The sequence below is a fragment of the Equus quagga genome, chromosome 1, assembly GCF_021613505.1.
Source record: "Equus quagga isolate Etosha38 chromosome 1, UCLA_HA_Equagga_1.0, whole genome shotgun sequence".
NCBI classification, from domain to species: domain Eukaryota; kingdom Metazoa; phylum Chordata; class Mammalia; order Perissodactyla; family Equidae; genus Equus; species Equus quagga.
The window spans coordinates 57,334,331-57,359,141 of NC_060267.1; the positions used below are offsets into that span (position 1 = coordinate 57,334,331).

General features: G+C 45.7%; 1 protein-coding gene across 19 annotated transcripts in view; it reads left to right on the forward strand.

The window, feature by feature from the left end:
- The window catches only part of CACNA1C (calcium voltage-gated channel subunit alpha1 C), a 596,360-nt gene that overhangs the window by 390,051 nt on the left and 181,498 nt on the right, over positions 1-24,811 (forward strand). For 18 of the 19 annotated variants that reach the window (XM_046654484.1, XM_046654423.1, XM_046654475.1 and 15 more), the window contains exons 6-7: positions 11,309-11,467; positions 17,964-18,160. In XM_046654484.1, coding sequence (XP_046510440.1) covers positions 11,309-11,467; positions 17,964-18,160 — 356 coding nt within the window. The remainder of the gene's footprint in view (positions 1-11,308; positions 11,468-17,963; positions 18,161-24,811) is intronic. The other variant, XM_046654439.1, reaches the window with a different exon arrangement.

The following is a 24,811-nucleotide window of genomic DNA, read 5'->3' on the forward strand; positions in this document are numbered from 1 at the left end:
ACGATCAACAGGAACTTCTGCCGTGGCAAAGGGTCAGGGAGTAGTGTAGTCATGTGCCAGTTTTGCCTGAATAGTGGCTAAGATTGCAGGTTTTAAAGTAAAGTTAGCTTGCCTTTTAACTCCAGCTCCAGCATTTATCAGGTCTGTAATCTTGGGCAGGTTATCTGTCTTACCTAAGCCTCAGCTCATTTATCTTTATTAAGATAGTTGGAGAATTCAATGAAATGGCATATGTAAAGCATTTCACACAGGGCCCAGCCCATGCTGAGTCCTCAAGAAATGGTAGCTGATACTATCATTGTTGTTGCTCGCTTAGGATCATCTTATCTCCATTTGGCCATATTTATTTTCTTCCAATATCAGGATTTCTTTTATATTTTTTCTCTGAGCTTCTCTTTATAACTTAGGTTGCTGATACAAAAAAAATTTAATTCAACATGAAGGTTGATATTTTAATTACTCTTAAAGTTTTTAATTTATTAGGCAAGAGTGTTCACCATCCCTTCCCTGAGACAACCACCTTCCTTTAATGTTCATCAGACCACTAGTGGGATGCAGATAGTTATTAATATGGAAAGGTTCAATTGAAAATAAATGAAAGCCTCTAATTAGTAAGGACAATTTAATAAGAACACAAGAAAAATAATAAAACTTGACGCTGTAGGAAAGCTATCCAGGCAAGAGTTCTTCCTCCCTTAATATGAAAACTCTTCTCCAGGAAGAAATGCATCAAGCACCCTTGACCCTCAAAGTGACAAACTTACTCCTTAACCCAAGAGAGAACTACATGCCTTCCTTGTTCTAGACCTATTTTCTTTTGAAAGCCATTAAGCCTGTGAGACCATTAAAAGTGTCCTTTGTTCCATTAGCCAAATGAAGGCACAAAACATGATCTGTGGGATTCATCACACCTCCAATTTCTAGCCAGTCCAAACTGGTTCATGTAGATCGGAAGTAAGCCGATAGTCACTATCAGATGATGATGATAAGGATGATCATGATGATAAAGATGCTGGTGATGATAAAGATGATTATAGTCACAACCACATGCTGATGGGAATATTCATTTCTAGACTCTAGTCAGGTATGACTTTGGAAGATGAGAACCCAGAGTAGACTAGTGAGTCAGAGTCAGAAGACATTTATCTGATCACCCTCTGTAGGAGGGGACTTCTTGGCTCATAAAACTCAGAACCCTACAAATAGGGTAACTCTCCTGGTTTAATGGAGTGGTGATGGTGGCACATAGAAAGCCAAAGATACTTTGCCAACTACCCAAGTGTTCTGTCTGTCCCACATTGTTACATTTGTCCCAACTACATCTACTCTCCAACCTTCTCCATTCTGCTCGCTGGCCTGGGGACCATATGGACTACATCAAAAGGCCGCCTTGCCCTCCGGCTTCCAGTTGGTTTCAATCAATGGGGAGCAGAGCAGGAGCTCAACAGGAGGGATGAGTCGGAGGTTAGGGTCTTATGTCCCCACATCATTCGCTGCAGGTCATCTTGGGCTGGCATAACCACAGCTCTCCTCAAGATGGCCCTCTCCACAGACTACTCTCCTTCCCACTCTGGGTAACACCTATTTCTTGCTGGAACCTACTATTCTGACATTTGTAACCTGGTTTCATTCTTTCTGCAAATAAATTTTGAGTACCTACTATGTGCAGATCATGTAGAGGGGGATTTGGAGCCTACCCTCTATTGTGGAACCACTGCAGGTTTCTGAGCAGGGCAATTTTAGGATGAGTACATGGGGCAGTGGTGCAGAATGAGTTGGGCTGGGAGGGAACTGGAGTCAGGAAGCCCAGCCTACCAATCCAGGCAGGAGATAGCAAGGACAGCACTGGCTGCAGTGGGAAAAGTAGCTGTGATGGATGCTATGGATGAAAGTTTGTCTGCATTTGGTGAAGAAGTAAGCAAGAGTGACTGCTAAGTTTTGAGCCTTGTGGGGACTGGTTTTAGGAGGAAGGCTATGAGTTCAGGTTTAGATTTCTTCAGTGTAAGGAGATAGTAGGACAACCCCGTAGAAATATCTAGTAGGCTCATGGAGACACATGACTTGAACTCAAAAGAGAGGGCAAAGAAAATGTAACTGTAAATTTGGACTCATCTAATGGTTGTGACCACTGAAGCTTTAGGAGGGAGTGAAGTGAATGATTTTCCTGAGAAACAGAGTTTAGAGAGAGCCACACAAAGGGTAGGAGACTAACTGAATAAAAGGGCAGAAAGAAGCTTCACTCACTGATTCAGCTCACTGTCCATTCCTCTGGGAACTGTTTTCTTATTCTCCCAGGTTAAGGTAGTAGCCCCTCCTTTATGTTTCCATAAGTCTTTGGGCATAATCCTTAGGAACATTGTCACCTGCTTCTGCAGTTAGCTGTGTCCATGTCTGCCTCTCCATCTAGCTGAAAGCTCCTCATGGCCAGGGACTGCATCTTGTTTGTCTTTGTAATGTTCCCCGGACTAAAAGAGGTCCAGAAGGGAAGGAGGGAAGCAAAGAATTAACTATGGAATTGGCAGAACTAAAATCCTCATGGAGATAAGGAGAGAAGAGAGTTTCAAAATGAAGGGAGTAATAGATGGTGCCAAACAGGTCAACGAAAATGATGGCCACAGCCAAGGCATGGATTGGCCAGTCAGAGGCCATAAGTAACCTTTAAGGATGCCAGCTTGGTAAGAGTGGTGATGATACAGGCCCCAGAGCCAAGAGGGAAAATCAATGTCGAGCTGCTCCTACCTAATGTGGCAGCATTGGGTCGCAGTTGTCAGTCGCTCCCGTGACTGTTGGAGAGCGTTTCCCACCAACGGAAGGAGAGACACTAGTGTGTCTCACATGCTCCCCGGCGGGTCAGTGCAGGTATGTGTCTCCCTGTCTCACCCTCTGCAGTGTTCACATGTTTAGAAAAAAATGAAAGTAAAAGTTTTGGTAAATGGCCCTGTAGGCCCGTCATGCCCATTAGAGTGTGGCTTTTTCTGCTTCCAACATTGACTTCACATGCTTTACCAATGATGCAAATTACCTGACAAGAGCGATGTGACAAAGATCACCTCACTCCACTGAAAATCCAGTGACTGCTTAAGAGCGTCTCAGACTTGGCAAGGCTGGACAAGACTGCCGCAGCTTCCCAGGACGCCCAGCATGCTCTACGGCCTTGCTTCCCAAGGTGTGGTCAGTGGAGCAGCAGCTTTGGTATCACCTGGGGGCTGGTCAGAAATGCAGAACTCAGGCCCCACCCTAGATGGCCTGAATCAGAATCTGCATTTAGCAAGATCCCAGGTAACCCATGTGCACATTCACTGCTTTAGGGTTTCACCAAGAGCCTGACTATGCTTACAGTAATAGTGGCATTTACTATGGGGAAGACTTTGTTCTGAGCACTTGATATGAATTAAATTATTTAATCCTCAGAGCCACTACATGAGGTAGGTATTATCGCCATCCTCACTTTAAGATGAGGTCAAATAGCTTGTCCAAGGTCACAGGGCTGAGAAGTGGTGGAGCCAGGATTCAACCTAGTCATTTGGCCCCAGGAGTCCCTGCACATTACCACTGCACCACACTGCCCTTCCTCCCCACCTCCCATGGCACCCTGCAATCGGCAGGGTACCTCGTAGGTGCTCAGTAGTTTCACAAGCGGCGTAGGCATAGCTGTCTGTGGTGGCCTGGAGAAAAGCAACCTTGGCCCTTGGAGGAAGAGCTCTCTACCATCTAGGTATACCAGTTTCTCTCCACTAGGGAAGGGGGAGCTCCTCTGAGAGCATGTCTGCCAGGGCAAACTTAATGGAAGTCGCTGAAGAAGGAAAGCATCATTCTAGATGTCCTTCCCAGGAGGGGTTGGTGTTCTGTCTACACTTCCTCAAAGTCTGTGTCCAAGGTCCAAGGTGAGTGAGGTCCAGGGCAGTATGGACCTTAATGGACATGGTAAGGTTAATGCTCTTTACTTGAGCACCTGTTTTAATGAGAATATATTCCTTTCAGCTGGCAGCTAATTCTGACGTGAGGCTGGTGAGGAATCTTAGAATTGGCTTACCATGTAGTGACTCTAGCATTCACTTGAATTTGGTTAAAAGTTTGTAGGAAAATATAGAAGGCATAATGCACTTTAGTAGGGCCAGCTTCTCAGTTAATCATCGTTCAGCTAATCAGACCTCTGGATTAAGCAGTATGTTTTTCTGCCCACCATTCTTCTAGAAGAGGACAGCTAGCTTAAATCAAGGAGCTGTTTCTAAACTCCCAGGTGTGCCCTAGAGGGAGGACAGTCCTGACTCCTCCCCCCATCCTGGACATGTGATATGTTGTCTTAATGACGGCCCTAACACATTGCATGGTCCTGAGTCAGCAACAAAGCCACTGGTAACTCCACTGTCAAGCACTGACTGCATCAGGAATGGGATCTGCCCCATCTTAGAAGAATTTTTTCTGGGTTTGAGGTTGGCCAGACATCTCTTTCCATCTAGGCTTCTGTGTTGGTGGCATCTTATGCGATGCCACAACTCTCCCTTCAGTTGGATGGAGTCAGCTAAGAGCTTGGTGGTGAACATGGCCCCCAAAAGAGCCAGCAGAGAAGTAGTGGACTCTTGGCCCAATTTCCTGCCCTCCTCTGCTCCCCCTGTGGTGTGAGATGGGGATTATTTCCTCCATCTTACAAATGAAGTTGTCAGAAGAGCCTTTCTCATGTGCTCCCTGAATTGTTTCTCTGAAAGCAGAAGTGACTTCTGCTTCCTCACACTTCAAACAGAAGCAGTCAACTGGTTTCTCAAATCTCCTTCCAGTAATTTCTTTTAAGAGGCAGAACAAAGCCAAGGGAAAAGCTTGAGGCTGACAGATGGGAGACCCATGGGTCTCTCCTCAGCCATCCGGGCAACGTTCCTCACCTGGAACTTACAGACCCCTCTGCCTGGACTCATCTACCTGCTCGCTCACCTGGCCAGGTCCTCTTCATCTTCATCGCTCAGCCTTCAGCTGAAGCATCACTTCCTGAGGAAGCCTTCTTCCACCCTCTATGCTAAAGGAGGACCCTCATGATACCCTGTTCTGTTCCTTTAAAGCTCTTAATAGAGTTTGTAATTATATATCGATTGTGTGATTATTTGATTAATGCTTGGCTTCCATTACAAGCTCTAGGAGGGCAAGGCCTCTGGGCTTCTTATTCACCACCGTATCCCCATCCCTAGCACAGCAGATGGCCCATGGAACATAGCTCGATGAATGCCCTTGGAATAAGTGAAAACTAAGGCATTGAGTTAGGTGATCCCAAGCCCTCTTCCTGCTCTGACAGACTTTGAGGCCCTCTGTGAGAAACCTGCATCCACCACCAGCACGTTAAACCCAAGCTTCCCTTCCAGTTCAGAGATTCTCAGCATTGCCTCCTTGTGGATTCTGTGATCAGGCCTCTTTGATCATTTTTATTGCTTTCCAAATGGTAGGCTGGAACCATGGAGTCTGAACACTGTAGCTGGGAACATGAAATGTATGCTCCTAGCCAGCAACAAAAAAGCTGTAAGTCAATATGGAATCGGAACAATGAAATCAAACTAACATTAGCAAAGATCTGCAATTTAGGGGTCTTCAATTATTTCTCTATTTCTCCCTCCTATTTTACACCAGAATGACTTAAAAGCTGAATTCAAAAGAGGGGAGGATAGCAGTGAAGTTTACATGAGTAGAACAGAGCCTTTCAGCCTGGCTCTGGATCAGACGGCACTTCTGCACGTTACCTTTCAGCCTCAGTAAGTTTTCATTTTCCTTTTTCTCAGGCTCTTGCTCATAAAGTCATTTTCACACTCCTTGCTGACATTACCCCTGAGGCCCTGAGCAGAGCAATTCATCACCAAAGCAGGGCTCGCTGAGATGCTCTTTTATAAAACACAAGAGTGTGTGATGTGGCCTTAGCTGCGCGTCCATCATGGTGGACCATCCGTCATGGGTGAGGAAGCACCAACTGTAGTCAACCTGGGAATTTTCAGCCTATTCTCAACACTATCTTAAAGAAAGATGCCGGGTTTTTCTCTCCATAATTGACGGCTTCTTTTGATATTTTTGGGGAAAACAGGATGACTTATATACTCAGATCCTCTAAGTCTTTTCTAACCTGGAATTTTCAAGTTGAGCCCCAAAAGGAATGCAGGCATTTGTCCATGGCCTTTCAGAAACGTAAAAGAGAGAAAAGGAAGATCCCCATATGCCGGCTACCCTCAATCTCCATCCGTTTCCTACTCCCATCATCTAATGATGCTACTTCCAAAGCGCCATCTCCCTGAAAGTTCTGGCAGCCAGGCACCTTGGGAGTTTTTCTGCCCACCAAGAGGAGGGTCACCTGACATGAACTGCGAATTAGCAGAGACTGGATTTCTAGGCTATATGTTTAATCCCTGTGTGGAACCCTGTTTTCCAAATTTTCCAGTATGGTTCTCGTATCAAATATTCTATCCTTTTGTCCCCATAAGTACAAGTGTGTTTTGTCAGATCTTATATCCTGGTTTAGGGCTAGGGAAATAGACTCATCATGCGCGTGGGCCTGTGATGATCTTGTGTTCACAGTGTGTTTTACAGCAGTTGTTCACCAGGCTTCTCTGGGGCCCATTTGCTCCCACCAACATGATCAGCCAGACTGAAGAAGGCACTAGCAATTGCTTATAAGCAACAAGCATGGCCTATCTGAGGAGAACACTTGGGTGGAGAAATGTTGCTGAGTTTCCCCAATTAGAACTTGAGCTGGAGAAGCTGTTTCTGGGACAGCTGTGAGCCAATTATAAGATGCTGTTGAGCATCTAGGCCTTGAGAGCCACATTCTGTATGACGGACTGGACAAAAGCAATCCTGGCCACTTTCTTTCACACCCCAGCTTGGCTTCTGCTGTCCCAGGCTAGCTGTGAGGAAAGCAGGCAGAAACTAGAAGCCTTTCCTGCACTGGCCTTGGAAACACCTTGGCTCTCCTGGAAGCCGGCACTAGGCTCCCCACCTGCCCTGCAGCTGTTGTAAGCATGTGTTACTGCTTTATAGACACAGATCAGGGAGGCTGAGAGCCACTGTCTACGGGGCACGGGGAGGCATTTAGCATCATGGTGAAGCCTGCAGGCTCTGGAGCCAGGCCACCTTGCACTGAACCCCATGCTGCCAGTCGCCAGCTGTGTAACTATGGGCAGGCTGTTTAACCTCTCTCGGACTCTCTTTTCTCGTCTGTAAAATATGGTTAGTAATAGTACCTACTTCATAGGGTCACTGCCATGAGGAAATGGAATAATCCAAGTAGAGTGTTCAGAGCTGCACCTGACACATGGTAAGTTTCAGAACATGGTAATGAGGGTCTGGGGGCCTTGGTGTGCCAGGGCAATGCTTCACCCAATGGCTGGATCCCCACCAAGGCACCTCTTGCAAGAGCTTCTTCAGGCAATGCTTGAAGATCTCTGAGCATGGGAACCTGTTCTCTCTTAAAGCACCCCCCACCCTTCCACGTGGGTCTGTTTCTTGGACAGTTTTTATTCATGTTGCACCCAAGTCTTTCCTGGATACTTTCTAGTTGATCCTGGCTTCATCCCCATGGTTATACAGAATATATCGAACTCCTCTTTCTCACAATAGCAGTTTAAATCATGTGAAACTCATTGCCAGCTGGCTGCACCTTTCCCATCCGCAGTCTTATCTTTCCTTGACAATACACCTTCAGTTTCTTCTGAAGCTCATCGAATGGCATGGTTTCCAGCTCCCTCGTCGTGGTGGTTTCTGTCTTATGAAGGCAGCCTGTGCTTACGAATGTGCTTTCGCTCCGTGTGCGGTGAGTCGCTGCCGTGTGCTGAGGTACACACGTGAGAGGAGTGGGAGACTCCAGGAGTCCCCAGGGTTAGGCAGGGAATGGCATCCTGGTCAGGGGGCAGCATGTGCTGAGACAGGGAGGCACAAGCCAGAGCAGTTCTGGCAGCCTGTGGACTGCTGGCATGTAAGGTGTCGCCTGGAGTCAGATGCGGTCAATGGTGGACAGAAGCAAGCAGTCTTACCTACAGGTGACGGGGTCGCTGGGGGACTTCCCTCAGGGAAGCGACATGTTCCCATTTGCACTTTGGTGAGAGCATTCTAACTGCAGCATGAAGATTGAGCAAAACTGAATGTGGGGAGACCATTAACTGAATGACAAACATGAGGGGACAGAGGAGAGGAAAATGAGTCATGGACCAAAATGTCCAAAATATATACCAAAAGGCTAACAACAGTGGTTATCCTGAGTGGTGGAATGATGGATGATTTCTTTCTTCTTTTTGCTCCTTGTTTTCTAATTTCTCTATAATAAGTGTTTTCCATTTTCTCTATAACTAGTATGTACTATTTATATAGTAAAAATAATTTATACTTCTCTGAAATACTTCAAAATCAAACTGGCAGGACTTGGTGACTGGTTGGCGTCAGAGAATCAGTTTTTTGGTCTTGATGCTCAGGTCCATGGTGCGGACTACCCGAGAGAAGGATGGGAACAGAGCCTTATTTAGGAATTCTGATGTCGTCCCCACGGCTGAGATGAAGCCCACAGGCTACTGTGACTCCCTTTGGCCTCCCCGCGGCCCACCCAGCCTTCTCAGCCGGAGCCCGCAGGCCCCTGAAACTCACGCATCTGTTTGCATGCTCGCCTCTGGGCCAGACACAGGGCAGCAAGGCCGCCAGAGCTCCCGAAAGAGCAGCGTTTACTCAGACTGTGAGCATCGTCACGCCTCCAAGAAACACTGAGCGCTGCCACGCCGAGCACCAGGCAAGGCCTCAGCGATAAAATGGTGAAAAGAACAGACGGTCCCTCTCTTCACAAAACTCAGCCCAATGTGAGAGACAGATACACATGTTCAAAAACCACGTAATGAACATGTAATTCCAAACTGAGACTCGTGCTCAAAGGAAAGGAAATGATTCCAAGAAGCCATATAAGAAAGGAAACTTCTCTGGTCTAGGAGTTTGGGGAGGGATCCGCAAGAGAGACGCTTGGGCTGAGAGCCCAAGGATAAGAGAAGTAGTGGGGAATTATGGAAGCGTTCCAGGCCCAGGGAATAGCATGCATGGTGGCCCTGTGGTGAGAGGAGTATGGCATATTTGAGTCTAAAAGAAAAGCTGTTTGACCAGGAGTCCAGAGAGTGAGGGCACGGGCTGGCAGCGGGCGGAGAGGCGGCCGAGGCTGGACCCTCCCTGGGCTTGTAGGGCAGAGCAGGGGCTTGGGCTTCATCCTGAGAGCAGACGCTCTGGCTGTGGCACGGAGGAGAGTTTCCCATCCTGGCTCTGCCGCCATTTTCTTGCCGTCTGAGGCCATGTCCCTGAAGGCCTGATACTGAAGCCCCTGGTGGCCTGGGTCCCTGAATGTGGGGGTCCCCCTCCCCCTTCTGTGAGTAGCGCTTAGAGGCTCTCCCCCCAGCAGAGGCCTCGGAAAATTGCTTTGCAGCTCAGTTTTTCAACTTTCTCTGTGCCTTCGCATACTTTATCGCTAATGTGTATACAACTTGCTAATTAATGGAATCATTTGGATCTGAAAACATCTTGTTCTAATAGGAGGCTGCAAAGTACTCTCATTAATTCACAGGTAGAACTATTCTAGCTTTTCTCTCTTTTTTTTTTCCTTTCCCCATCTTGGCTTAATAGCTGGGAAGAATTCTTCTAATTAGCCTTGAGAAAACCACTCCACCAGATCACAGCACCGGTGACTGCCTTGGGGTCTGGGGAGAGGGTGGGCCAGCCGTTGTTCACCCAGTGCAGAGGGTGGTGGGTGAAAACAAGAGAAACTCGCAATACACAGAGAAGTGGGAAGATGTCTGCGGCTGGGCGGGCAAGTCAGAGACACTAAAGGTGGCCTGTGTGATGTGACTCGGGGGGTGGGGGTATCCTATCTTGTGTGTCAAAGGTGGCCTGCGAGAAGATTCTCTGTACGACTGGCCTAGACTTAAGGAAGGAAGACCTGCCCTTTCCCCTGCTTTTCTCCGAGGATGTAAAGACACTGCGTTTGCTGTTGACAAAAGCTTTCGTGGGACTGGGGGTAATCTGGGGGTGACTTGCTGGTAACACCTCTCTGCCATTTGCAAATGAAAACTTGCAACATCCCCTTACATGAGTAGCATTCTTGAGGTGTTATTTATGGTTGAGCTTATAAGTAAAGGGATCCTTCTCCCCATAAGACAACCCTACAAGCCTACAGACCTTAGGGGTGCACTGACAAGACCCATTGCTAAATAGGATTTTTCATTTACTCTTTTTTTTTTCCTGAAGAAGTCCAGGTACTTTAAAAAAAAATTTCATTGTGGTCATATATACCAACAAAATTGACCATTTAACCATTTTTAAATGTACAGTTCAGTGGCACTAAGTACATTCAGATTGTGCAAGCATCACCACTATCCATCTCTAGAATTTTTTCATCTTCCCAAACTAAAATTCCATACCCATTAAACATGAATTCCCTTCAATGGGATTTTTGAATGGAAGGCTATAATATTCTTCAGATTTGGGCCCTGAGGTGAAATGGCCTGGTCAGATGTCTGTAGGAAGAGAGGTCCACTCACATAATCCAGAAAAGGTGCCGATGTATCCTGGAGGTGTGAGTCAGTTTCAGCAAAGGAAGTCCCACTGTCCCAGATACCTAACAACCAAGGTGATCCATGTTTATAGCAGATGGGTCAACCATAAGGCTCGAGTAACCCCACCTTGAGCAATAATTAAGTCCTAGCAGGGCCGTCTCTAGTCAAAGTGAGTACTGAGACACTGCTCTAGGATAAACAGATGCGAGGTTGTGTCTAAAATGGGATATTAGAAAATTGGATAGTTCTGGATGAAACAACGTGTTCTTCCCCCTTGGAAGTACAGCATCTGCCAGTCCTTTTGTTTGGATGTGCCTCCAAGAGAGATTTGGAGTCAAGCCAACCTGAATTTATAGCCTCACTCTGTCACTCACTGTCTGTTGACCTTGAGCCTCAGTTTCCTCATCTAAAAAAATGAGGCTTGAGGGACCAGCACAGTGGCGTAGTGGTTAAGTTTGTATGCTCTGCTTTGGTGGCCTGGGGTTTGCAGTTTCAGATCCCAGGCACGGACCCACACACCACTCATCAAGCCATGCTGTGGTGGTGACCCACATACAAAGTAGGGGAAGATTGGTGCAGATGTTAGCTCAGCGACAATCCTCCTCAAGCAAAAAAAGAAAAGAAATGGGGCTTGAGAAACATCACTTGTAGAGTTGCTAAGAAGATTGCATGAAATCGTGTCAGTATGGCATCCAAGATAGCACCTGGTCAATTAGTGGAAGCTGGTGTTCTCACTGTGCTTACTGTCTATGATTTTGTCACTGTAGGTCTCCAGGTGGTTCTGAATTCCATTATCAAGGCCATGGTCCCCCTGCTGCACATTGCTCTGCTAGTGCTGTTTGTCATCATCATCTATGCTATCATCGGTCTGGAGCTCTTCATGGGAAAGATGCACAAGACCTGCTACAACCAGGAGGGCATTGCAGGTAAGGGAGGACGCTGAGTGGCCGGCTCGCAAGAGCCTCCACGCTCTCCTTGCTGCTTTCCATTCGGCTGGTGTGCTGCCGCCGCATGACCAGCAGTGCTGGGGAGGCCCCTTCCACTCCAGCACCCGTGTCCTCATACCATGATTGAGCGAGAGGCAGAGATTGGTATTCTGTTTCTCTTGGTTCTAATTTTTGTTTTTACTAAAATAGATCTCAGTTAAAACAGCTAAATGCAAGCCTCGTCCAGCACTACTAAACCCTGTTTAAATGAGGTGTGCAATTCGAGAAACATCACTTCACCAACCTCGATATTTTAAAAGTCAGAACTAAGCTGGTGACTGTGTGTCTGTCTGCTGCATCCGTCCTTCAGTGTGGCTTGTCATCAGAAGCCCTTTCAGAAAAGGCTCAGCCCTCAGCCTTTGGGCTCTCTCGTCACAACCCTGGGTTCTTGTCACCCTTTGAGGCCATCCTGGCTCTTCTGTTCTTGATATTTTCTGTGTCTCTATCTGTAGGCAGGACCTCAGGGCCCCCATCCCAGGGTGGGGGAGGGCATGGGCATGGAGTCATCCCCCTCCAGCAGCAAAACTTCTCTTCCTCCAGATTTAAGTCGACCTCATGACTTTAGCTGTCCCTTCCTTTCCAAGACTTCTCTCTCCAAATTCCTTCCCTGAATCAGTGTATTTAACAAGCAATACTGGCTCATTAAGCACCACCCTGAGTAGGACTAGAGTTTTGGCTTGTGGGATGTGCTACAAACTACTGTCTTAAGCTACTCAAATCTCAGCTTGACCGTTAAAAAAACATTTAAACAGAAATTGACAAGGCTTTTAAACAAATATATAAAATAGTTTAACACAAAAACTTGTTGAAAAAATACCGCCCCCCCAAATGGGTTAGCAATGTTAAATTTATGTGGATTTTTTTTTTCAAACAACATCTTTCATCTTAGTTTTTGGCATCTTGGTGGAGAAAGGGGAGCATCTGGCTGATGCATTAAAGGGCACTTCATTTCTCTCCATCGCTATCTACTGCTTCGCATTCCCATTCAGCCCAGGCATTAAATTAAATTGACCCCTCTTGCTTTACAGGGTGAGGAGGGAAAGCATCTGTACAACAAGGAGTGAAATGGATTATTTATGTTCAGAAACCAGAATAGATTACCTGGTCTGTATGATCTGTTTTGACTGGATGGATTGACTGGGTATTTGCAAGGTTTTAGGTCACTGCCACATGGCCACAGTCAAAAACAAACTATAAACCTATAGTCACAGACTCACACTATTGTTTTTTACTTTTTTGATAGAGACTCTGTTTAAGAGGAGACTGTTTTTTCACTCTAGAGAGAATTTCCAAATTACTTGGGTCATAATTATATAAAATAACTTATCGTGTTAAAAAATATAGAAGTTCTTTAAAATTGAAGCCAAAAGGTCTTGCCGTTAGCTAAAATTCTGAGATTCCCAGCCTTGCTTAAAGAAATACCAAATAATGCAATGAATAATATTTTCCCCTTTAATTCAAATCCTCCCTTTTGTTCACTTCAATTTACAGCTAGCCCCGAACCGATAAATTTATGTTAATTATGTGGTTTTGTTAGAACTCGTTCTAAGACCTGTTGAAGAGCTGCTGGACTGTTGTGTTGCAATGATCAATGACCCATTTGACCCAAATTCCTCAGGCAGTCACAGGGATGTTGAGTGTCAAAGACCCCATCAAGTCAGCAGTGGGCAATCGTGCGGCTCCCGCCAGCGGCATACCAGATGAGGGAGAATGAAATGGTAAAATGCCACCATACAGCCAAAGATACAACCTTGCCCAGCAACCGAATGTCTGTACACCACTGGGCTAAAGAGAACTGCTCCCAAAACTGCGCATGATTTCTATCATCCTATGGGGAAACAGCAGAAGTGTGTTTTCAACTGGTGGCAGGATCTTCGAAGGGCCTGTGCCAGCAAGCAGCCCTGAACGTTGGTTGGAACTCACTGGGCTTTGTTGTCAGGCCTCCAGTGGCCTCAAATGGCAAGAAAATGGTGGGCATGATAAACAAGGAGACAGAGGATGGGAAGTTCTCCTCTGTGCTGCAGCTGGATGCTCCAGTGAAAAGGCCACCTGAGGCCTGTGAGAGTTTAGTAGCCTCCTTGCTCTTAACAAAAGGACCAGAACTGGCCTCACCAATTGGAGTGGCCAATTTAGAACTATATTTTTGTCCATCTACGATGGTAAATAGGACCAGGAACAGTACCTGAGACATCGCCTGCTTCCTACCAGAAGACACATCGGATTATTTATGTGGAGGGTTTTACCATACCCCCCAAGTTCAGAAGAGAAGCTGGCTCCCATCATGGACACGACCATCAGCCTGGAGAACCAGGCTGTGAGAGGACAGACACCAAGAGAAGTGTTCCAGAGAGAGGAGCACTGCCAGCTTCCCCGGGAAGGTGACCGCACCGTCTGTGTGGAGCTGACTCCCTGCTGGGAAGAGGGGCCGAGGACACTTGGCTGCAGAAGCCTTTCCTCTCAACACTCGGCAATCGGGAGCTCACTTATCTCCTCCTTCCTGAACCTGCTATCTGATGACAATCCCGGGACCCACTCCATTGCTCCCAACAGAACACAATACTGCTGTCATCAGAGCCTCTTCCACCCACACAGTGGTGACACTGATGAGGAGGAAAAGTGTCCAGGACTCTGGACATCCTCAGTGCAGCCACAGAGTAAAAGGTCAAAAATCTGCAGTCTTTGAAACTAATCCCCACAGGTTTTGGAGAATTGTGCCACCTTTGGAATGGGTGATTTTTTTTTTTAATTTCAGACTTTGGATTGAATTACCATGTTTTCCTGTAAGTTTAGATTATACAAAAGTGCCAGTGAGCCCTTGTTATAATTTTTTAGTGGAATTTACATCAAATTCCTCTTTTAACACTTTGAGATGATTTCTCAGAGTGTGCATTTTATGTGCTTATAGATTTTAGAATGCAATGGATTTTGAGCCACATTTCCTATAAAATCCATAAAGAGAGCTCTGAGGCTGGCCAGGTGAACCATTCCTCTGCCTCTGGGCTGCCCTTCCAGTCCCCGGAGGGGCCTTCTCAGAAAAGGCACGGTTCCCCAGCCCCTGCGGCATCTGCAAGGCGCCTTCCTCTTTCCTGTGCAGGTCGTCACCATATGCCAGTACCTTTTGTTTCTGGTCGTCCCATCTGTTTGATGGCGCTCTGAGCCAGGTCACTCTGAATCGCTCTCCCAAGCACAATAATTACCCCTGAGTCTGGCAAAGAATTGGTTGGCTAAAACCTAGAAATGAAATCACTTTCAGTCTATTCACTCCTTGAAGTTGGATCCTAAGAAGGGAATTGATTTTGTCTTTGGTGATTTCTCCTTGGAGCCCCTAACTGGCACTCCCCAGAGATATTATGTTCTTGTTGGTATTAACTGCATTTCTAAAATCTCTCCTCATCTTTGCCTCTGTTATTTTACTGCAAACTTAATTTGGACTTTTCAGAATGACTCTACCTCTCTTCACTTCTGTCTTGTTTCTCTCTCCCACCTCATGTTCCCACTTCCCTCCCTGGGACTTCGTGACTCTGCAGAAGAAAACCAACACATTTTCATGTGCAAGCTCGTTTCCCTCACTCTCGCGTGCATGTCGCCAGGACCTGCTGACTTGTGTGTGTTCACATGTTTCAAGTGTTCCCTCTAGTGCTTTTTATAGATGCCTATTTTTACCAGATCATCATTGCTTCTTAATTGTTCTCAAATCCTTTTTGTTGTCGTTCAAGACAGATTTAAAACAGCAGAGCGGCACTTGAGCCATTAGATGAGCTTCCTGAATCCCGTCCCTTCCTCTTTTATTCATGAGATTGCGTTCCCTTGATGCGTTTTCTTTTCAGCATATGTATTTGTAAGACCCCAAAATGTGTTTTCTTCCTTAAGGACACTCAGAAGTCACTTTGGCAGCCTTTACCTTTTCCTTATTTCTGCCCATGTCAGGATTGGGAATGTAGGGAAAGCTGTCAGATAAGCAGCCACAGTGCCAGAAAAACAGCATCCTTATTGCACTAAAAAGGAAAGCAGCAGAGAACGAATGCACGTTTCCCCTTTATGTTTTCACCTTCTCTTTTTGTCCCGTCTTCCATATCATTCTGGCACTTTTATCACAGTGACTGAGCACATTACTCCAGAAAGCAGTCACTAGAATGGGCAACAACCCAACAGAATTTACGATCTGTTTGGCTCTTGCTTTTCCAGTCTATCAACTCTCAATTTTTTAGGCGCTTGTTATCCACTTTTTTATGTATTCTTGAGGTTTGAGATTCACTTTTTAGTTTCCCTTCTTTTATAGCCTCCCATTGTTCAAACTCACATCCAAATCTCCAAAGATTTCAAAATTTCAGAAGTCACAAAAACTTGTGGCTAGAGTTCAACTGTATGAATGGATCCCTCCTGGACCCAGACCCTGAGTGGTACAACACTGTTGTCCCCTAACACGGTTCAGGGGCCAGTGATCACCTCAGTCGTCACCCGAGGACTCGCATAGCCTGAAGCACCAAGCCAAGAAGAAGCGGGAGGCAACACCATTCACAGTAGCCCAAACCTGGAAACACTCCAGATGTTCATCAGCTGGTGAAGGTTATCAACATGCAATGAAATGTACTGCTCGGGAATAAAATGGAACAGACTGTACTGATATGTGCAGCAGCACAGGTGAACCTCAAAAACGTCATACCAGATGAAAGAAGAGGGACACAAAAAGCCACGTATTATATGATGCCATTTATATGGAATTTGTAGGAAGGAGAAGCTACAGGGACGGAAAGCAGATCATGTTGCTAGAGCTGGGGATAGGAATGGGACTGATGCAAACAGGCTTACGGGAATTTGTGGGCGGTGGAAGTGTTTCAATGTGGATTGTGGCGATGACTGCACAACTATGTAAATTTACTAAGAATAATTGAGCTGTACATTTACATGATGGATTGGAGAGCATGTAAATCATATTTCAATAAAGCTGTTAAAAAGAGAGAGAGAGAAAAGGAAAAAAAGCCAAGAAGACAGAATCCAGCATATATTTTCAACCATACTGCTCAACTCCATTCTCCTAAGAATTCTCTCTTAGTTAAGGATTAATATTTCTCTTTCTGTCTTCCTCTTGGGAGTGAACAGTTTGAAGCCACAAACTGAGAGCAGCCAACCAACCAATAGGCTTCAACACAGAGGTACTAGACACTTGTGGTGGTTTTGGTGCATGTGAAACAAGGAAAGATCCGGGGTGACCTGTTGTCTCCAAATGAAGAGCTGCAAGCAAGTCTTCCTCTGGGGGCATATTTTCACTGTTGTTAGAGGCAGTCATTTGTTAGAACTGGAGTCTAGTCTATTTATTACTGTTACTTTCTACAAGCATGAGACACTGTCCTTAATTTCACAAACTTCTGAGAATTCCACACTTTTATCTTCCACAGCTGGGGCCAAGACCGTCTCAGTATTTTACCATAATGGAAAGTCTTACATCAGCCAACTCTTACTTCAGTTTACCACTGATTTCCACACCAAAAATATAAATCACATCTTAACTCATTAATTGTCTGGTAGCTATTCCTGGCATGTGGAATTAGCCCAGGCATTGTCTGTGGCCACAGTAGATATGTTATACTGTTTCCTGAAAAAGCCCTGTCCATACCCAGGGAGTCCGCTCCCTGTCACCCACTGCTGCTCTGTCCTGATTAGAGGGCAGAAGATGATTCTTATCTTCCGAAAGATATTAGTGCTGGAGAGCAAAGGGCAGTGCCACCAGGTTCCACATGGCATGCCTAAAATATAGCCAGTAGTGTTTGTACTGAGGGGTTGTATGAAGAGTGTGTAGTTGATACTTTTCTGCTACAGTCAGAATTTTTGTCCTTCGTCCAAATAAGGCTTCCACCATAAAGTGACTTGCATCACTGGTAATATGTAGTAAATCTATATAAAGCCAGAGAGTATTACTGGAGGGGATCTGTTGCCTAACTATATGAAAGAATCTTTCCAATCAGTATTGCCCTCACTCTAAACTTTGGTATTCCAATGAAAGTGTCTATAGATACTTTACCACCAAAAGAAGAAGATGCAGACTTCCTATCATTTTCCAGAATGTTTGCCACTCAAAGTGGTTACATCATCATTATTTTCTGGTTTGTCATTTAACTATGATGCTGACATGTTACAGCACTAGCCCTACTGTCTTTGAAATCAATTACTGAGGTTAAAATACAGTCTTGCAATTAGTTGAAAATACTGACCTTCTAAATCGATGGCAGCCTAAAATGAATACCTAGTATCTTATGTTGTTTAATTCATATCTGGGGAAACTGATGAAAACTGGGTCTGCATTGTCATTGCTATGGCTGTTTTGCCTGTACCATCAGCCTCATCCTACCACTTTTCTCTCTAACTTCTCTCTTCTTCTTTCTCTGCCCATCCCTCTCCCTCCTCACTGCCTCCTTCTCTTTTTCCCTGGCCATTTGAGATGTTCCAGCAGAAGATGATCCTTCTCCTTGCGCTTTGGAGACAGGCCACGGGCGGCAGTGCCAGAACGGCACTGTGTGCAAGCCCGGGTGGGACGGGCCCAAGCATGGCATCACCAACTTTGACAATTTTGCCTTCGCCATGTTGACAGTGTTCCAGTGCATCACCATGGAGGGCTGGACAGACGTGCTGTACTGGGTACGTAACTTGAGATGGGCAGAGGCAGGGAGTCCAGAAGGCTGCGAACCTTTGCTCGACATCTCCCTTTTCCATCTTCCCCGTGATTTTGTGGTCCCGTACACACCTTAATAGAATGGTTGTGAGTGTCTGATTTATTCCAGGTCTTGCCTGAGAAACAAAGCATGAAATGTTCACCCTAATGGGTCTCCCTTTCTACCCACCAACCTAAGAGAAATGTCGTCTTTCAGCTTGTCCTACCGTTGTGAGAAACACTAGCACACCACAGATGCTCTGTGAATGAGCTGGCCAAACCTGACACAAGATTCTATTCGACCCCTCTTCCCAGCATAGGGTTCCTTCTGTTCGTGTCCTTGTCTTGCCTCTGTCCCCAAAAGAGAGCTAGAGGGCACAGTTATTAACTTTTAGGGTTAAAGAGAAAAGTCAGGCCTGGTCTACTAAAAACCCCCCCATTTTTATTGAATTTTGTAGCATTATGGCATGCTATTACATTTTTATTTCTCATGTTAATCTTACCTCATCATATTTTGAACAGTCCATCAGACAAATACATTACCATCATTTTCACTGCTGACAGAACACTCTGCTGGTTATGTGATGTGTATTTAGAAATACCTCCTCTCAACTGTCAACCACTCGACAGTAAATCTTCTTTTACTTTAAAGGTGCCCCTTCTGTTATCCAGCAGCCAACGCTATTTTGCCAATCTTTGAGCCATTGAAGTGCCAGATTTTTATACAGCCTATCCCATAGGCAAAGACATACACCATATTTGAGCTGTCTCCATTTTGGCAGAGTCGAGTCCATTATTTGTAAAAACTCTAGGAAATATGATTCTTTATAGTATCTCCTACTTCAGCATCAGAGATGACTTGCCAGAATCCAGTGTTGTTCTCCAGCATTTGGGCGAAAAACGCTTGTTGCCAGTAGTGAAAATACCATCTCACCCAGAGTTTTGCAGATAGTCAAATTTGTTTGGCCATCCTGAAAACAATCTAAGAGCCTGCTTAGGGAATAGTGTCTACACACTAAAGCAGGGAAGAGTGAAAGGGAAGTGAATGCCTTCCCACCGAGCAGAGCTGCCAGATAGGAACTAACGCCAAAAGAGGTGTTGACTTCTTCCTGAATCAGAAGAGTTTTGTAACAGCACAGAGATGTGATACAGGGTATTATAGCTTCTAAGTTTTTTTGGCTTGTTTTTTTGTTCTTCTTGTTAAGGAAGATTGGCCCTGAGCTAACATCTGTGCCAATCTTCCTCTATTTGTATATGGGTTGCCGCCACAGCATGTCAGATGAGTGGTGTAGGTCCACACCTGGGATCTGAACCTCCAAACCCAGGCTGCCAAGGTGGAGTGTGCAGAACTTAACCACTACACCACGGGGCTGGTCCCATGTATCTTCTAAGTTTTTTATAAGCACCATGTCCTACTGATTCAAAGACCCCCTTTTCCTGGTTTTTCCCTTAGAGTCAACATACTGAAACCCAGTGTTGCTATGACATTTGTACCTCTTTGCAAATGACTGCTTGAAACTTGCCTGAATTGAACTTATTATACTCAGACAAATTTATTTCGTTTAACAAAGCTGATCAAATTCCCAAGTGGCCCTAACTGGTCCATCTGCCTTGGATGGATCCCTCTGACTAACCAAGGACAGAAACATCCTGCAGCAAAGGGGCAGTTTCTGCCTATGGGCCATAAAACACGTGCCTCTGTCCAACTGCTTTGGAGCCTGATCTCATGAGCTTCAAACCCATGCCTTAAGTTGCCATGGAAATGCCTTCCGTGGCAGCAAATTGAGCACAGGGTGGCAGTGGGTGGGTGGGTATGGGGGTGGGGGGAATTGGTATAATTTACCTTGCTGAGGGCCCTGATGTATATTTGTGATCCTCCTTCATCATTCCCTCCCTCTCCACCACCACAAGTCATTGATAACCCACCAGCCAGATGTGACCCAAAGAAATACTGCCACAATGACAGCCGGAGTGGGGAATGAGAAGAAGCACACAACTGCAACTACCAATTTTCGGCAGCTGTGTTGTGCTTTCTCCCCTGGCGTGTGTGTGATAGAGCTCGGGCTGGGAATGGAAAAGTAAGTGTCAGAGGTGAAGGAACAGTCCAGGCTCGTGGGACCTGCCTCTCTCTGACTGTCCCAGCACCTTTCTGAAATGGCCATGTTGTGTGTGTGTGTGTGTGTGTGTGTGTGTGTGCATGCACTCACACACACACACACACACACCCTTAAGGCTGAAACAGAGCCTCCTACTTGGGTATCCATGATGGTATTCATGATGCAAGCACCTCCCAGCCCAATGCTCCTGCTTCCAAACAATTTCTCTAATTGCTTTGACCGTTCTGTGGCCATGCTTTCTATGGCCATTCTTCCTATGGCCATTCTTCCTTTCTTCGTTCTTCCTCCCTCTCCCTCTTTTTTCTTCCCCCTTCAGCATTCTTCCTCCTTGCCTCTAGGCCTCTATCTCTAAACCCACAGACTCTCAAATCTCAATGTGTATTAGCATAAAACATGAAGCTTTCTAACTATGAAGATGCCCAGACTTTCCTCCAAGTCATTGAATTATAAGTTCCAAAGTTAGGCCCCAGTATCTGCATTTTAAAAAAGCTCCCCAGGAGATTATGATGTCCAAACTGGAGTTTGAAAACACCTAGAAGTCTAACCTAATGAATCTCCATGGTACTGCTTGAATGCCACTGGATTTGAACCAGTCTAGGAGAGAGTGTCCATGGAAATTAAGGAAGTGGGATCTTCCACTCAGAAGAATGGGTTTCCCTTCAAGTCCAAGGGGCAAGTCTAATGGACATGGGAAGGAACGACCAAGATATTCAAGTATAGCAATGAATGGAAACCCAAGAGCTGGGTTCATTCTGAACTACCAAATAGCTAGTTAGATGTTCCTGGGGAGAGAATCAATCATTAAAGTGCTAAAGAAATACTTGATTCAATCACTAGATATCACCTGGATAGAAGGGACTAGGGAGGTCCCCAGTAACAAATGGTAGACACCTGCCTCCTACCGTGGATGACATCAAGTCTATTTCTCTTTTTCCCTGACATCCATTATTTCATCCTATTATTGTTATTTTGTAGAGTTAGTGGGCTAAAAGACAAGTCAAACTTGGTCAAGTAATACTTGAACATTTCCTCAGCCATTAAAGCCATTGGCCATACATTGGGTTGAGACCTCAACTAGCTGAACAATTTGCTTTTGTCCAATGCCCTGTTCAAGTCTGCAGATGACAAGGTAAGGGGTGAAGACACTGGGGATTTGGAAACTAAGCCAGAACTCAAGTTTGAGGTGTGGTTTCCTTGGGAAATGGCTTCTTAAGCCATGTCTCTCCATTTACTATCAGAATGTCCATGCCTCTTAAAAAACAGGGAGAAGTGATCAACTAAAAAGTGTTGGCTTCCTTTAGAAGCAGTGAAGCACCAAGAGAGGAAAGAACCAATGTTGTGTGTCATTACCATTGGTTTCTATTTCTCCTTTCAGGTTTTTTTTTAACCAAACATCTCTAGCCTGCTGCCTATAATTTAAGACTACTTGTCTCGTATGGCTGTGGCATGTGCCTTCTTGAAGATATAAGAGACTGCTAAATCAAGATGATCTGTAGGATTCTTAGGCATGGTTTGAGAACTAGCATCAGTTTGAAACTCTGAGCGTTATCCCTTTCACATTGTAGCCAGATCACAACATCAATCAATTAACTATCTGTTCAGTGCTGACTTTATGCCCAGCACTTGAGATAGCCCCATGCTCATGGGAAGCAGAACGACATGGCACAGAACCACAGTTTGAACACCCAGAGAAGGCTGCATGTGAGAATGGTGGGAACGGGAGGCAGCAGTTGGAGTAGGCACCATGCAAAAATACATGTTTCAAGCTCTGTAGGAATCTAGATGCCTGGATAGTTCTTCATCAGAGGGTTCTGTTGACCTCTGCTCACCCAGTGCCCTTCTGACCGAGGGCCCCCGAGAATGCTGCCTCCTATGCGGCACAGTAAAATCACTCTGGTCTCTGCTGTCCTGGACTCACACCTCTTCCCACCCTACCACCAACATATTGGGGTCTCCTTCCTGACACCACCCATTGCCCCGCAGTTAGTTTCTCCATGATCGGTTCTTCTACTGATTTAAAAAAATAGAAACTCAGCTTAAAAATAAGATTAAAAAGAACACTTAATGAGAAATCACATAAAAAAGATTTTCAGAATTACAAATAGTGTATCCTGCAGTATCTGGATTAGTTTTGGTTCAGCAGAAGACTTTGGGAACAAAAGTCTAATGTTTAACCTTTTATAAGTCAGTTGTCAGCAACATACTCTGTCTTGTCACCCTACTTACATGTCTGGACATGCTGGGAAGATATTTCTACTAAACTTGTACACACACACACACACACACACACGCGCGCGCGCACCCACCCACACAAGATAGTCCTTCATTGCTGGTCGTGGTGCTGCTGAAATAGTGCTTGATTGTGACAAAGATCTTTTGCATCCAAGCAGGTTGAATTAAGGTTTTGCCCTATTTTTCCCCACTCCATCTTTTCTTCAAAAAGCTGACTCTTTTCACTACAGAATATACCAAATGAGTCTCTGAAAGCATCAAGAAAGCAGAAATGGTGGAGCTGAATTCTACTGATGACCTAGTAGTCATTCTAGGTGAAGAGCTGAGAAAAATCCTCAAGTGACCCAGAAGCCACCTCCTGGGCTGTTTCACAGGCATCAGTGCAGAGGAAGTGGGAGGTCCTCTGCAGGACCATGTGGTTCTTAACTTTTAATCTGCCTCAGTTAGAGTGTTAGCCACCTTGTGTCTGTGCTGCTTTAAACAGAGAACCTGTTATCTAAACAGTAAACTAGTGGTTTATAAACATATTAAGAATAGCATCTCTCAAAGCTATTATTCGTTTACTTATTAGGTATTATTCATTTCTCTGATATTAGATGAGTTCTTATTATTCCATAATTCAGCTTAACAAACATTTATTTGGCGGTTACCATGTTCCCAGGACTGAGTAGGGCCTGGGGTGGGGGATGGAGAGCAGGTGGCCTGCCCTCAAGGAGTCTAGGAGCTAACTGAAGAGAGAGGGGACACGCAGAAACACGACTCAGCATCAGGGCAGGGCTCAGTGAGAGGAGGAGAGCTCCACACGCACAGAGCACCGCAGGAGGAGCTGGGGCTCCACTGGCCTTGAGGAGCAAGAGAGAAGGCGCCCCCCGCCCCCACCCTGGGGAAAGCAAGCTTTCTAACAGTTTGGGATTGGAGAGAACTGTGTTTTAGATTCTCTCAGCAGACCCAAGAAATAGCTTGGCTGCCCCAAAGTGTTGTCGTCCAAGGCGTCTGAAAGGCCACCTGCCCGTGGTGGACCCCACGCCCGGTGGCTGCTCAGGACAAACAAGTGTGTCTTCCTTTGGCTGTGAGCCCGCTGTCCCCTACACAGGTGTTCATAGTGGGGCCACCACTCCACTCTCCACAGCTCCTAACCTCCCCCAGGACGCCAGTGCATGATCCCGTCTGAGTTCAGGGATTTTTTAAAAACAGATGAAGGAGTTAATTTTATTGACTTGCCTTCGTGTTAGGAGCCTGTTAGTGTCTTCCCCGACACAGACCTTTACTTGTGCCCTGAGGCACTCCCATGCACAACTAAGCAGGCACAGGGGTGGAGAGCAGTCAGGTGAAACCTGCTCTCTGACTTGCTGCTCCCTCTGTGACCTATGGGTGGACCACCCCATGTCCCAGCAAGCAAGGTGACAAAGGTCTTGAGCAATCACAGATTTATCGAGCCATTGCCCTGGGCACTGGCATTCATGGCAGCGGCGAACCCTGTCCTCTGATAACACTGTGTAAAGTGCTGTGACTTTCCTGGGTTTATGCCTCCTGCCTCGCTTGGCGTTCCGGACAGCCTCTCTTGGCATCTGTTGAAACCGTATAGTCTTTTTAGATCCACAGTGCCTATGCTACAAACCTTCCAGGAGGAAGTGCCACAGCTTGAAAAGTCGCGGAAATCAGCTAGGATCGAGAGTAGCCTTGAGGGAATAGGGGCCAGGGAGTGCTGTTGCTCCTATTTCTCCTTTTTGGGGAAAAATGTATGTTGGATTTGGAGAGTTAAGGTTGGGGCTCCCCTCAAGGAATTAGACATCAGTTTCAGAAGGGTCTTCTGTATTTTTCATTCAATATTCCCTTTGCTCTGTCCACAGATTCCAGGAATAGGAAGGTATGTGTTTCTGCAAAGACTGGGGTCATCAGGTTAGTTCCAGGGCCTAGAGGCCCGATGGCTGCAGATGGTGGACATCAAGATGCCTCTCTATGTGCCTTCCTTAGGAAAGTCACAAAGCTTCCTTTATTATAGGCCTAAGAAACATCTAGCTTGAATAGTTTGAGAAGACTTATCCTTTTTTCACCTCTAAATAAGGGAGTCAGCAATCTGGGTCATTTTTTTAAAATATGACTTTATTTATTCTTTCTCTTCTTAATAGCTCCATTCCAGCTGATTTAAGACATCAATCTCGTCACTCCAGGCACTGTCCTACTTCAGAGCCACCCAGCATTGTATGCTCTCTACCCAGTCTGCCCCCAAAAGTAGGTGGCCTAGAATAAAGAGGAGAAAGTGAGAAAGAAAACAAAAGGGGTGCTTGC